Source organism: Neodiprion lecontei, chromosome 6 (assembly GCF_021901455.1).
Source record: "Neodiprion lecontei isolate iyNeoLeco1 chromosome 6, iyNeoLeco1.1, whole genome shotgun sequence".
Lineage (NCBI taxonomy): Eukaryota > Metazoa > Arthropoda > Insecta > Hymenoptera > Diprionidae > Neodiprion > Neodiprion lecontei.
The window spans coordinates 5583609-5597959 of NC_060265.1; the positions used below are offsets into that span (position 1 = coordinate 5583609).

A 14351-nucleotide genomic window follows, 5' to 3' on the forward strand; every position below is an offset into this window, starting at 1 on the left:
TTGGGTAGTATTGAATAAAATGAAGAAAGAGATAATAAACACTCGGCGGAAGATAAAGGTGTCAAGCGTAAAAGTTAGCTGGTGCAGCACACAAGGGCTGTGGCTGTGGCATGGCTCCTTTCTGATTCTGAACTCGTGTTTACCTGTTCCGGTGGAGGATTTTGCCCTGGTCTGGGAGAAGAAGTGCTCGAAGTGGCTGCAGCGGGCTTGGATGGCCTCTGCTGCTTCGCCAAGGGGAACAAGAAAATTAGTTAGGTTCACAGTAAAGACGCAGTAAAAGAATTGTACAGATTCAAAGATGTTTGGGATATCGCAGGAATACGTTTTTTGCGAGGGTATCAATTTAGTTGGGAAATTATATATATATATTCATTTCATCCTGAGATTTCGCATTTGAAGCAAATTGACTTTGCATCGTCTTAAAAATTATTAAACAAAAACTCCAGCTTACATTTGTAAACATATCTTACTTTTACCGTTCACACTCTGAGCTTTCGTTCATTTCAAGTAATTAGTTAATAGTGCTGTTGTTAATTCAATATACCAGATGAATCGACCAGAGTGCCAGAAATTTTCATAAAACAAATTCATACTAAGCCTAACGTCAATTTGTAAGAAGTTTGACATGTTGTGAAGAATTTAGCAAATAAAAAATCTGTCATATTTGAAATTTTTTCAGTTGTATATAACTGTACTTAACAAATAACACCACAAGCAGTGAGCTGTTTAGAGGATTCATTTGGCATGAAATGAACCACTGCATCCTTAACATATTCGGTAAAACAAAGACTAACATACCATTAACTCCTTGGGATTGACAAATTCCAGGGCATGCCTTTTGATCGCATGAAATGCGGCATTGGGTGCATAGCCAGGATGGTGTGGTGTCGCTGGTGTTGATGTTGATATTTCAGTTTTACCAGTCACAGTCAATTGCTTTCTTCTTAGTGCCATAGCCTGTTGTCAAAAGATAAACAGGAATAGAGTAGAAAAAAAAAAAAAGAAGAGTATATGTCGTATTACACTTTGCTGAAAAATAGCGTTATATCACCTCTGAGTTGCAGTGTCTGTCATACAGATGAGTCATCAGAGAAAATCTACGTCTCTTCAATCCATCACAGCTAGCCCAAAGACACAAAATCTCTTCACCTCCAATTGGACAATGCGCTTCGCATACGTGAAGGTAAACTTCATGGGCCGTTTTGAATTGCCTAATAAAATAAACGATCAAGATTTGCTTAGAGAATTTTGTCAAACTCGAAAAGAAAACTGAGCAAAGTAATTAATCACACCATTACCTTAAACAACCTCGCCATTCGCACAAAAAAGCATTAGGATCAATTTTGATTGTGATGGTCTTAGTTTCGACGGGATGTTGACTCGTCGAAGGTTTAGAATCCGTTTCGGTTGATGTTGAGGAGTTCGTAGTCTTCGTTATCTTGAGAGATTGCTTAACAGCAAGCCCATGAGTGGCAGCTGCCTGATGCGGTGTAGTGGGTCTGGTTGGCGGAGGGGTGGATGCAGGTGTGGGGGTAACCACTCTCGACGGTACGCTAGTAGTTATCGATCCTTGCTGAGCTACGGCTGGAATAGCTACTGTTACCGCGTTCGTATTCGCCTGAGCAACGGAGCTATTTACTATAATGGAAGCTTGAGGGATTGTTGCCGAAGTCGGAACCAAAGGCGGAGGGATATTACTCAAGGCTGGGCTCTGCAAAATTGGTCTTGGGACCTGTGTCACGACAACTTGTTGCCCTTGCGGTGTAACTGCAACCATTTTCTGCGAACTTGGTTGGGCTGCAGACTGTGGTTGTAAAATAATTATAGTTTTTGCGCCAGTTCCTTGTTGCTGCGTCGTTTGAGCCACTAAGACTGTTTGGGCCTGTCCTTGAACCAGGGCAGTCTGAGACTGGGCGAGTACATAATTTTGTCCAGGAACACCTCCAGAAACAACATACTGTAACTGACCTCCTGCTCCTTGTTGCAAAAGGACTTGGGGCTGTTGAGGTTGTCTCCCTTTAACTGTGTTCGTTGGAATGATGACTTGATTATTTGACTGAATAGCTTGTTGGACGACTATTTGTCTAGGTGCAGCTACGATCAGCTGTTGTTGATGGTGTTGATGCTGATGTTGTTGGTGATGGTGTTGCTGCTGCTGTTGTGGTGTTTGCGTTTGAGTTTGTGTTTGCATTTGTGTTTGCACTTGCGTTTGAGTTTGTGTTTGCATTTGTGTTTGCACTTGCGTTTGCACTTGTGTTTGCACTTGTGTTTGAACTTGTGTTTGAGTTTGCTGGAGTTGCTGATGTAGCGGTTGTTGTTGTTCAGATTGGTTTAACAACACTTGTGGCTCTTCTTTTACAGCTGGTTCGTCTTTCACTAGGATTGCATGATCATCTACTAGGTCAATTTCGTCTTCAATGCAGTCTGCAGCTAGCGCAGCATACAGGTTTGCGGCCGTTGAGGATACAGTTGCTTTTTCACTATCTTTGTCATCATCTGGTTCTTCTGATTTCAGGCTTGAAACTGTAGATTCAACGGTTTTCAAATCAACACCAGGTTCTGGAGATCTCGTACCATTGGAATATTTAGGTTTCTTTGATTCAATTTCATCTGGCTCACTGGCTGATCTCTTTATACCCCTTGGTGCTTCGATAAGCGTTTCTTCAGACCCTTCCGTTTGCAATACGTCATTTTCGTTTACTTCGGTTTTTACTTTCACGTCCGTTGGAGATTCTTTCAACACTTTTTCAATATGATTTTCTACAAGGTCCATTCCCTTCTCGTTTATTGAATTTTTCCCTAAAACGCCGTTCATAATTGGTTCTTTGTCAACTTTTCTCTCCAATAGATCTGCCAGCATCATACTTTGCAGAGGTTTGTCTTTGGAGCTGACGCTTGATGAATCTTTCGAAGATCCATCCTCTTGGGCATCGATATCCAAGTTACTGGGTGCACCATTCAAAAGGATACCCTCAAAACTAGTTAATGAGTTCTCTTCCTCAGCGCCAACACCAGAACAATCCCTACTTCCACCAATTCCGCTACTAGATGCGAGCGAATTATTAGTAGAATCTGAGTCTTCTGCTAATGATGTACAGATAGTTCGATGATTAGTTTTATTTCCTCCACTCAATGGAACTAGAGGAGGTGGCCGACAGACTTTAACTGTGGAAGATATGTGATTTTCCGTTGGATTCGAAATCACTGTCGTTGACGTTACCACTTGATTGATGTTCTCAGAGTCATTTACGTCAGCCTGTAACAATACGTTAAACAATTAACATGCGAGAAATGGTTCAACAATAATTGACTCGCAGAAACGAAGAAAAACTGAACGTGATAATAATTTTGAGTTAGAGAGATGTTCAATGATTAGATAAAATCAGTCAACTACTCAATTAGTCAATCAATCGAATAATATGTTGCAATATATATAGTCATGTGTACCTTGTCACAATTGTTGGGGATGATAACCTTAGCTCCATTAATCCTTTGGAATTTTTTTGCAGGAGTGGCAGCAGTAGTAGATTTCAGCTTATTACTTGAGATTATTTTAGGTGAAGCTACTGCTGGTGTAGCGGTAGGCGCTGCAGGCTGAATGACTCCTGTCAATTGAGCCTGAAGTAGTCGTTGTTGTTGCTGACGCTGGGCAACCTACATGAAAAATACGTTAGTATACGCTGTGAAGCACTAATCAGTTATAGCTTTATAAATATTTTTTCAACACTGGAGTCCATAACGAATAAAAGTGAAAAATTGAAGGAAAAAAAAAAAAAAAAATTAAAACAAACAAGGCAATGGCTGGAAGTTCAACTTGAGAATGAGGTATTCTGTACGAATTTTTAATTGTTTTGTCAAACTTTAATCTTACACTTATTCATAGTTTTTTGCCATAGATTGTTGAAAAAACATCTATTGAATTGAATATTTCCAGAGTGTATACAGAAACCAGAAAAAAACCTGGGTTTTCCCCAAATTTCCCAATGAAAAATATATTTTTTCCAGGATACCCTGACATGTACTACCGGTATTACTTTGCATATCGAAGAAAGTAACAAAACTTTCATATATTTTTATAACACCGTACTTTAGTCTTCATGAATGTTGTTTATAGCTTTCGAAATATGAAATTCTATCAATGAAATCTGAGACCGCAGTAATGTGTGTGAGAGCTTTTCATTACCATGTTTAGGATTCCCGGGTATATTAATAATTTGAATATCTAAAATATATTAGAACCTCTACTTGGTATATAATGGTATAAGGACGTATGCGCCATTATACGACCTTTCATCGCACCTACAGATAAAAAAGCGTATTTTTTCCCCCTTCGTATTTACATAGAAAAAGTGAGGATACATTCAAAAACGTCGAAATTGACAAACGGATCAGTTAATGGTAAAATGTTGTAAGTTCTGTCGGTTGTGTTCTTTCATCAGGAACCTTATTAAAAATAATCACGTTCTCTAATGATGTTAGGTCGCATGTGCCCACATACGACCTTGTACCGTTACGTCCGATATTTTTTAACGAAATAAAAAATTTTAAACCTTCTTCCCGAAACTGATAAATCTTCATGTTACGAAGGTTTTTGCGCCCTGCACGAAAAAAATATAAAAATGGCGGATGTGACCTTATATCATTTATAAATGTGTTGAGTAAAAATATATTCTTGTGCCGAAAGGTTTTACCAACATTAAACATAAGACCGCCTTTTACTTTTATTCGTTTTTGTGGCTAATTTTAGTATAGATATGCGTTTTGAGTGCTTTTATGGAGAATGCCGCGAAAAGAAAATTATATCGCCTTTTATCATCAAATTTGCCTTTTTGGTGCACACGTCCTTATACAATTGCACACGCGATATTATTATAGAATGTCAACCAGACAGAATGGGAAAAAATGTTCTCTAATAAATATGAATTATGCACTAATTGTGCAAAATTTATGTTATTACCCCGAAGTACCAGATAATTCCCGTGCTTTTTTCCCCGATTTTTTCCCTGCAGGAAAAATTCCCATTTTTTCCGGTGCGTATACACCCTGATTTCAATACGTGCTTTGATTAGTACTGATCACTCAGTTATCAGTGCCTCTAGAAAATTTTAATAAATATCACTCTGTCAAACTACTAATCGTTAATATTTAAGGTTTTGTTTTAATATGGATGATGGGAATGTGGAAATGGTGGGTGGATGGATCAGTTCTCAGACAAGATAAATAACAAGAAGAAAAAACCATTCGAAATATTGCACAACACTACGTATTAAGCCCAACTACGAACAGAACGATTGCACAAATTAAATAATCAAAAACATAATTTGTAGAGCATACATCATTGTTGGGAACTATGATCTATCATTTGTATTGTTTCCACAATGATGTATTACTGTCACTGTTCAAATAATCAAATTATTCGTAACAAACATAAAACACAACACAATTCCATGCTCATATCGCTCTGATTTTCACTTGAGCGAATAAATTTTAAATCGCAACGTTTCAACGAAAATTAATTTTCCAATAACTTTGCGGGAAAAAAAAAAAAAAAAAAAAAAAAAAAAAAATGGGGTGGTAACTTACAGATACATGAACTTTTCAAGGGAGCTGGTGAAGGTAATTTTTTTTATATCACAGTGTGTGATATCATGATAAAATAAGAGGAAGAATGAGACAACTGTAGATGTGTAAAATACTTCGAAATTGAAGAAAAATACAAAGAGATCGAGTTTGATGTCAATGTGATTGCGGGAACGTTTAGAGACATTATTATATGTGTCCTCGAGTAAACTATTACAGGTTATATATATATATATATATATACACACACATATATATATATATATATATATCTTTCGATGTCACTTTAAATCTAAAATATGTCAATATGACTATAACTAACCTGTAATAGTTGACTCTATATACATATACATATTTCTCTTTAATCTATTTTGATGAGGTCAATTTCAACTTTCTAAATTCCTTGTTATTGTACAACAACAATACCTGGTTGCTGGTTATTAGCTGGTTGGCACTGATGCTGGATGCGATGCTAGTGGTAGTGTTTATTACGCAGGCAGAAGGGGCAGACACACAACTGGCAGCGGCACTGGGCATGCAGTCGCCGCTGATCGTTACCTTTGTAGCCAAGAGGCTTTTTATTATTGAACTTGAAGTTGCACCGCTTCGAGGATCGTCCTTCATCGCTACTTGAACTTGGGATTGGTGCTGTTGTTGCAACTGAGAACCACTGGCCAGCAGGGCTTGACTCAGGTGGGGGTGCGACACTGACACCTGATCCACACCAATCACAAACAATGCTCAACAATTCTAGCAATTACGGGTATACGGTACACTACGCTAAAATGCTACATCTAAACCTCAAGTTTCTTTCGGGATCGCTAGCATCGAACTTGAAATTAAATTCTGCTTATTTCTTTGACTCATTGAGGAGTTTAAATTTCATGAACGGTTTTAGTTCATTAAATGTAAATAAATATAGTTTAGATAAGCTCAAGTTTTGATTTTCGTAGTGCACATTAAGCCTTCTAGCTTTGAAGACAAGACAAAGTGAAACATGATATGGTGGAAAACATTTACAGCAACCCAACACCCATAGTCCCACAGTAGTCGAAGCACAAGTTTTTTACAGCAACATAAATTGCGCTCCAGGATTTACGCCGTTTCAGGGTTATACCGACAAACATAGGAGGTTTTTTCTACATCATTTTAGTACCGAGTACTTAAGGAAAATGTCCAATTTTTTTTTTTCTGCACGATTCCCTGATACCTGTTTTTGGTTAACTAACTCAGAATGACACACAATGGATGGAAAATGGATACCAGGTAGATAATTACGAGAAAAGATTCATCTGCAAGTTACGATAGAAAAGTTGAAAAAACTAACTCGAGAGAATACACGACCTGGGATTAGAAATTGTAGATTTGATTTTTTCTTTAGGCATAAGTGGGTTCGGTAGCAGATACGTAGTAGTTGTCATAAAGTTTTCTGATCCAAAGTATTTGGACTAAATAATCTCTATCCTATGAATTACGATAGATGAGAACCGAGGATACGAATGAGATATACAGAGCTAGGACTAGGACCCACCTGACTTTTGGAGTCAACCTTGGTGACTGGAATCTGGGGTTGATTGGGAATCGTAGAGGGTGGTTTTGGTGGGGCTGATAACTGCGCTTTGAGAATGGGAGACGCGGGGGCCGGGGTTCTCTGTGCACCAGTTATGGAATTTTCTAGGGCTGTGCTATCGGGAGCAGGACTTATGGTCTTGAGTGTTCGCTGTTGTGTGGGAAGCACCTTTACTGGAGTTGTGTTGGTCGCCTGGATCGGATGAATCACATTACTCGCTGGTAAGGTTTGGCTCGAAAAAGACACTGTCAGTGGTACGGAGCGAACTTTGATGCCTTCGTAGTACTGGGTTCCCGTTGACTCTCCCTTTATCGGATTTGGTCCAACGGTTCCGCCAAAAACGGATCTAAATCAACAGATAATTGAATTTTCATCATTCAATCAATTACATTATACATTGAATTTCAATCATTGAGCAATTTCAAAGTTAGTATATTACCTAACACATCTGGGAAAATGAAGCGGCGCGATTACACCTCGTCTTCCAATCTTTGTACAGCATCCAAGGTACTTTTTATATAGTTCTTCCTGTTCAATTTTCACTCCCGTCGAGTGTTCGAATGTAGCCTTAAGCCAACTAAGGGCGAACTGCTCGTTTTCTTGAATAATTTGCTGGTGAGCGTGTTGCTGCTGTATCGTATTCGAGGCTTCTATCGCTTCTGAACAAAAATGAATGAAAACAAATTTGCATTTAATTCCTGACACTTAATAAAGCACTGACCACAAACGGACTTTAATTTTCTTCATGCTAATACCCTTGTTCCATGCTGCCTAAAAACTATTTAAAGCACATCAAAATGGTCGCAAGTCCAACAAAAACTATTTCTCAGCAACCAAACAACCAAATAAATAACAGTCAGAAGAGCATTGTGTTTATAGAAATACTAACATTTATACATCTAATGCGGACAGATAAAAATTGCTTACTGTGCGAAGTTTGTTTGCTATTAACGCTAGCTGGAGTGGTGGGCCTCGAGGGAGCTGGACTAACAGGGGCTGTCGTGGCAGTGATTGTCGTCGGTACAGATGGTACAGATGAAGCTACAACCTGAACAGGTGCCGCTGGTGTTACAGCAGCGCTTTGTCCACTAACTGTTGCTGGAACCGTTATAGTCGATACCGTCTCCACGACTCTCATCAAAATGCAAGCTTTTGGTCCGTAGCTTTGCGCCTCCACTGTGACCAGAGCAACTAGTGTATCTATAGCCCCGCGTACCCGCGCGACGCTTGTACAAGGACGTTCACCCAAAGAAGTCAGCGCGTAGAGACACTCCAAAGTATAAACAAGCAAGGCAATGTCACTCAGAGCTAGAAACCTTAAAATTTACAACATATGAAATTAGTGACGATAATTAAGTACCTTGACAGTTTTCTGATTATTCGTTTTTTTTTTATCTCAAGCTTGATTACTTCAAACTAAAATTGGAGAAAGCCATTCAGCTGTTTCAAGAGTTTTCAGCTTTTTGAGATTTTAGGTTTAGGTTTACTTTTAGATTTAGGTTTACTTTCGCAGACGAGGTTGAATAAAAAAATGCAATTGTTCCAAATACATTAATTTACGAATGAATATTTTACGTTCCAGCACACTTGATGAAAAATCAAGCTTCAGATGAAAAGGTAAAAATAATAATGTATGAATCCAAGAATTAAATAGCATGGCGCAAAATATTGCCAATGACTGGGTAGATAGAATGGGTTTACAAATTGTGATGTGAAAATTTCTCGAAGATATAATTTACCTGCATATTATTTCGTAGGCGCTATCGTCTAGGCCGAGAGTGATAATTTCTTCATTACTATCTTGCTGGCTGATTTTGTTCAGCACCTCAAGGCAGGATATGACAATAAATCTGTCAGGTGAGTCGATGCCTCGTGACACGCAGGACAACATGACATTGGTTATTCGATGACCAGCTTCTTTTAGTAGAATTTCATTAGCAACATTGCCTAACATGTCAAAACCAAGCTGATGCAGATTGCTCCACCTGGTACTGACGCATAGGAGTACAAATCTTAGGAAACATCTATTCCTCCCTAAAATCAATATGTTTTCGGGGGTAAAGCTCAAGTTCCTTAGAATGGAAGCTATCTGAAGTATGCGTTGGCCGTAAGGGTCCTGTGTCCCTAACGTTCGACCCACACAAAACAAGTCTTTGTCCTCCTCGTCGAACCTTATCGAATTCTGATTCTGATTCTGATTCTGATTCTGATATCGACAACTTTCGCTCTCTTCCCTTTCGGTTTGCGCGGTATCCAACCGCGAGCATTCCGTTGGTACCTAAAGAACGAACGAACGAAGAATAAATATAAATACCGTTTAAGAGATCGAATCGGCAACAAATTCTTTCGTTACATACCTCATCGACTTCCATAGGCGTAACATTTTCCTCATTTTCCGCCTGTATAAGCTTGTTCTGTTTTTCTTTTTCAAGAATTTTCCGCCTCGAGAAAGTCTTTGGCGTATTGATGGCTTTTTTCATAAAGTCTCTCTCATCCGTCAGGTCCAGGACGTCTTGCGTATCGATAACATCAGACCAAAATGAGTTGATGGAGTAATTCCTGACCCGTGAATAGACTTCGATGAAAAGCTGTCGAGTGCCAGGAGAATCGAATACTCCAGCGTGTGCCAATAGTATATTAACAAGCCGTGGATACTTGTCAAGACGAAGCGAGTGTTTACCCTCGTTCGAGAGCAAGGTGCAAACATTTATCGCAAAATCTTGCTCGTTCGGTAGCGGCGAGAGCAGCGAAAGAGCAAGCTTGTCGTAGTTAGACGGCTTGTATAAGTTTGCCGAGAGACCGTTGTAATCCCGCAGGGATTCTGAAACACCATAAGAAACAACTGTGTACAAATTACATTTGGACAAATGAATAAAAATCAACAGATCACGAGGGCGAAAACAGAAATCCAAACCTATACTGATTCGTCTTCTTTAATTTCGCGTGATCAGACTCGTCCGTGAAATTCTTTTTTTTCCAACTTTTCCCTCATTATACGTCAAACTTATAAGCAGAGTGGCGACAGAACGGGAATTGTTAGGAAATTGCGTAAATCGGCAAAAGTCGGGGAATCAGGTTGTCCCAATTTTTTCTTTATTTTTTCCCTCAATCATTTAACAGTTCCCACTGTGCTTCGTAAATTCATTCAAACTTACTCAATACTGTTCAATTTTCACACCGCCTGTCTGCCTCCTCGTACAAAATGTAAGGTATCGCTAACCGTAAAATCTTTACGGCAAAGAATCGTGGAATATACACTAAAATTTTTGGTGGGAAAAGTGAAGAAATCATACCTGTGCAGTTTACAAAACCTGTAGAATAAGCGTTATTTTACATAATTCGGTTTCACAGAAACATCAGAGACTTTATTTACAACCTTCGTTATAGCTATTTTCAGACACCACTTATGCAGATATAACAAAAACTTGCAAGGTTCGAAATTTCGAACGGCAGATATATCGAAACTTCGCGTGTTTGAAACCTTCGTCCCGCTTAATTTAGCAGGTTGAGTTATCAAAATCAAACGCATGTACATATCAGCAGAATCACAACAATCGTTTATCGACACGAAGCTGAATCTAGCAGGCGTAGAATTAGCATCCCGACACATGTTTAAACTTTATGAAAATTGAAAAATGCACTCTCAGTTTTACCCTCATAATTCTGTAAAAATATGGCGAGTTCACGGTAATTAAAAAAATGTAGATTTTCAATCTTCACTATCTTAATTCAACGTTTGCCTGTCAATTCCATTTCTTGCCCCTCGCGCGGCTTCGTATCTGCAAACTTTATAGAGTGTGAATATCATAGGCGATCGGTTGCGGCAGGTCAAGGTGTGAAAAAACGTCGTTAGATAATCCATCCATTATACCTAGCGGAGAGAAAGAGAGAGAAGATATCTCGCCGCGACAACTCGGCGGTAAAACGTTCGCACGTAAGCATTTACTACCTAAGCTACGTAGCTCCAGACGTCCGTCTCTATCCCCGATCTATGATCGTCTGCGGCAGTAGCAGCAGCGGCAGCAACAGCTTAGCTACGACTTGTACGTAGTCTCTCTGAGTCCCCCGCCGCGGCGGGCGCGACCCACGCGCTCAAAGTAGGTTGTCCTCGGTCAGGGTCAGACTTCTACGAATGGCTACGGAGGGGCGCGTAGCGTGGCTGGCTTCGCTGACAAGTGCAGTGCAGTCAGAGTCCGAGACTCGAGCGAGGACGAGGAGCGAAACTCTTTGAGCCTCTTGTTTCCCTGCAGTCCGAGACTGGACTCGATCTCGGCAGTTCGATGGAGATTTTTATCGACATTGACTAAGACGGTTATCAAAATCGTTTTCTCCACCCGCCCCGATCGACGGGTAACGCAGGCGGGTATGCCTCAAGGATCGATAGATCGATCGATTGATCGGGGTGAAACATGATCGAGGAGTATTACGGGAGACGCGACGGATCGGCATTTTACATACGAAGGCGCGCTTAGCGAGCGACCAAGTTTTCAAACTACATTTCGGATCAGCGGCAACTCGGCACAACAACTGCAGACAAGATACTTGAGTATCTCGAATCAAGAGAAAACTCTTTTAATTACGTACGGTTCCAAGCATAAGCGAAGGACACTTCTAGGCTTTTTAGCTCACCGCGCGTCGAGTGTTTTATGTTCGATCTTGAGATGGTGATTTGTTTCATTTTACATCTCCTTTGAATTGTTTGTTTAGCTTTGTTAACACCGTCGGCATAAATTCACAAATACGCGTGTCGAACGCATGTGCGAATGAATGCGCGCACCTGTATCAGAAATCGATGGAGCGAGTTTTGCATTTTGTTGGGTATAACATCGTGACGTTGCGATTTCGATATATTATACGAGTAATGCGATGCGTAAGTGCAGCGTGTACATACCTACAGCTGCATACACGCCTTGCCGTACGGACGTAACGCGTTATTGTAATAGGTATGACGAATGTATAAATATGAGAAATGCACGCACGGTATGTGCATACATCACCTATACACGTGAACGAGAATGTTGTAGAAAATGTAAGGTAAACAGAAACACGAGACAGTTAGGTGCGAGTGCTGCTCGATATCCAGGCCATCGGGCAATAAGTAAAGCGGAAGCGCAAAATATGTCGGCGATTATTGAGATTTCGCAAATCTCTCAATAAGGATCGTCTAAAATAAAAGTAAGATAGAATACGATTGAAAATGAAAGGCTTAAAGTAATTATTTACTTGTGTTTGTAAAAACAAACTATAAGATTGCGAATCGTCTCAAATAGCTGCAATCTATGATCCAAAAGTTGCAGTCAATAAAACAATAAAGATATTCCGTTGTATTCTCTTATCTGTTTATTCTGTAACGGTGTTTTAACAGCATTTTTCAAGTTTCCGCATCGTCATGAATTAGACTTGTTACAGGGACTGGATAATCGATTCCAGGACGAAGGAAAATCCCCGTAATCATAAAGACGCTAATCGAATTTTACTCAATTTCCTTAATTATTAAAACGATGTACATTTATATGCAAGTTGAGAAACTGTACGCGGTGATGACGTCAGAGTCGGGAATAAACGTCTTGTACATTACACGATGAAATAGCCCCATACGTGCAAAATGTATACACGCAGTGTATATACAGGGACCCCTATAATACGCAGACTGGTTAGAGATAGATGCTACCGGAGGCGGAGAGAGAAAGAGAGAGAGAGAGAGAGACCGTATTGACGTATTGACGTTCGATAACGGGGCGTAGCGTCGATGATAACCGGCCGTTATACTGGCGGTTTCCACACAACTTGTTCGCGATACGCGAAACATAGCTATACATATGCATATATATACGCGTATATAAGATACCGTATTATAACGAATACGACGTGACCGAGTATATAATATGTATTAAATATCGTATGGAATAATGGCTGGTTATCGTCTTAACGCTGCGGGTTGTCGGTAAAAATAATTAATTACTTTGCATAATTGTTATATTGTCGATAATGTTCGTTGTACCTCGGGATCATCGAATGACACACACGCACGACCAGGATATCTCGTGAGTGGAATAGCTGCGTCGACGGGTGGGGATTCCCCAGGCCTCCCGGCAGCGAGCATCTCTGCAAACGCGTATTGATTCCGGGGACTCCCCACCGCGTCGTCGTCCGCGGAGGTGGTGGTGTTCCTTTACCGCCGAACTGTGCTGAACCTGGCATCGCATGGACAGCGTCGACTCGCAACAACGGAACGACTACAACCTGGTCTATCGGCAATCACGAATCTTTGTCATAGGCCATTCAAGCGTTAGCTGACGCATTTTTTTTTTCTTTGCAAATTTTTGCAAATTTTTGCATCTCGGTCCTAGCGATGACGATTGGTAACATTTGTTTGTTTTGCTCATTGCTGTTCTTCAACGCTTTAGCTAACGATTATTGAAAAGTTTATTGGCAAATCGATTCGTTACCTGGTAATGGCAGAATTGTCATTTATCATTCATTCCTACGTTACTAAATATTAATTATTATCAATTATTGATACATGTTGACATATTCGGTAAAACATAAATTCATTATTTACAAGTGTTAAATACACGTTATAGATTGTATTTTTCTTCGTGAATGCGTGGAATAAACGTTATATTCGCTGAGATATTATTATTGAACAATCAATGCGTTATTAGAAAATTTTTTACTATTCTCAAGCAGGCGGCGTGTTTGCCTTGAGCGCGCACTCTGATTTTCCTATGTTAGCTAACGCTTGCCTGGAATGCTTAATACTACTAGTACTATAGAGTAACATTTGGCAACGTGTCTCCGAATGACCTACCCCTGTTTAGCCTTAGCTAATACTCGAATGGCCTCGACTATCACACGATGAAACGTCTGCAGGGATAATTGCGACGCCAATGTATGTCAGGAGGTTTGATTTTGTAAACTTATCGTACCTGTTGAAGGTGGTTCATCGATTTTTCATTTCAAATATTGCTTACCTTTTCTATAGTTTGTCTTTTTTTTCTTTTATTTATTTTTATTTTTATTTTTTTATTTGCCGAAGGTAGGTACGATGTTATAAAACGGTTCGACTTGACCGTTACTTTATGATTACTGCGTTCATCGCTAGGCGTTCTTGAAACTTCTTTACCGCCGCTATAGGTACCCCAATTAGTACGAAGTCGTTTTACGAAACATTGTTATTTCCAAAGACGTTCGAAACTTC

General features: G+C 39.8%; 1 protein-coding gene across 6 annotated transcripts in view; it reads right to left on the reverse strand.

Moving 5' to 3' along the window:
• The window catches only part of LOC107221129 (AT-rich interactive domain-containing protein 2), a 40415-nt gene that overhangs the window by 3989 nt on the left and 22075 nt on the right, over positions 1–14351 (reverse strand). The window contains exons 5-15 of one of the 6 annotated variants that reach the window (XM_046742657.1): positions 9508–9971; positions 8890–9428; positions 8078–8466; positions 7590–7809; positions 7319–7496; positions 6139–6294; positions 3448–3654; positions 1299–3256; positions 1052–1211; positions 799–957; positions 144–224 (exon numbers count right to left, since the gene is read on the reverse strand). In XM_046742657.1, the coding sequence (XP_046598613.1) occupies positions 144–224; positions 799–957; positions 1052–1211; positions 1299–3256; positions 3448–3654; positions 6139–6294; positions 7319–7496; positions 7590–7809; positions 8078–8466; positions 8890–9428; positions 9508–9971 (4511 nt within the window). Of the gene's footprint in view, positions 1–143; positions 225–798; positions 958–1051; positions 1212–1298; positions 3257–3447; positions 3655–6006; positions 6295–7111; positions 7497–7589; positions 7810–8077; positions 8467–8889; positions 9429–9507; positions 9972–14351 lie in introns of all 6 variants that reach the window. The other 5 variants (XM_046742656.1, XM_015660021.2, XM_046742655.1 and 2 more) reach the window with 5 other exon arrangements.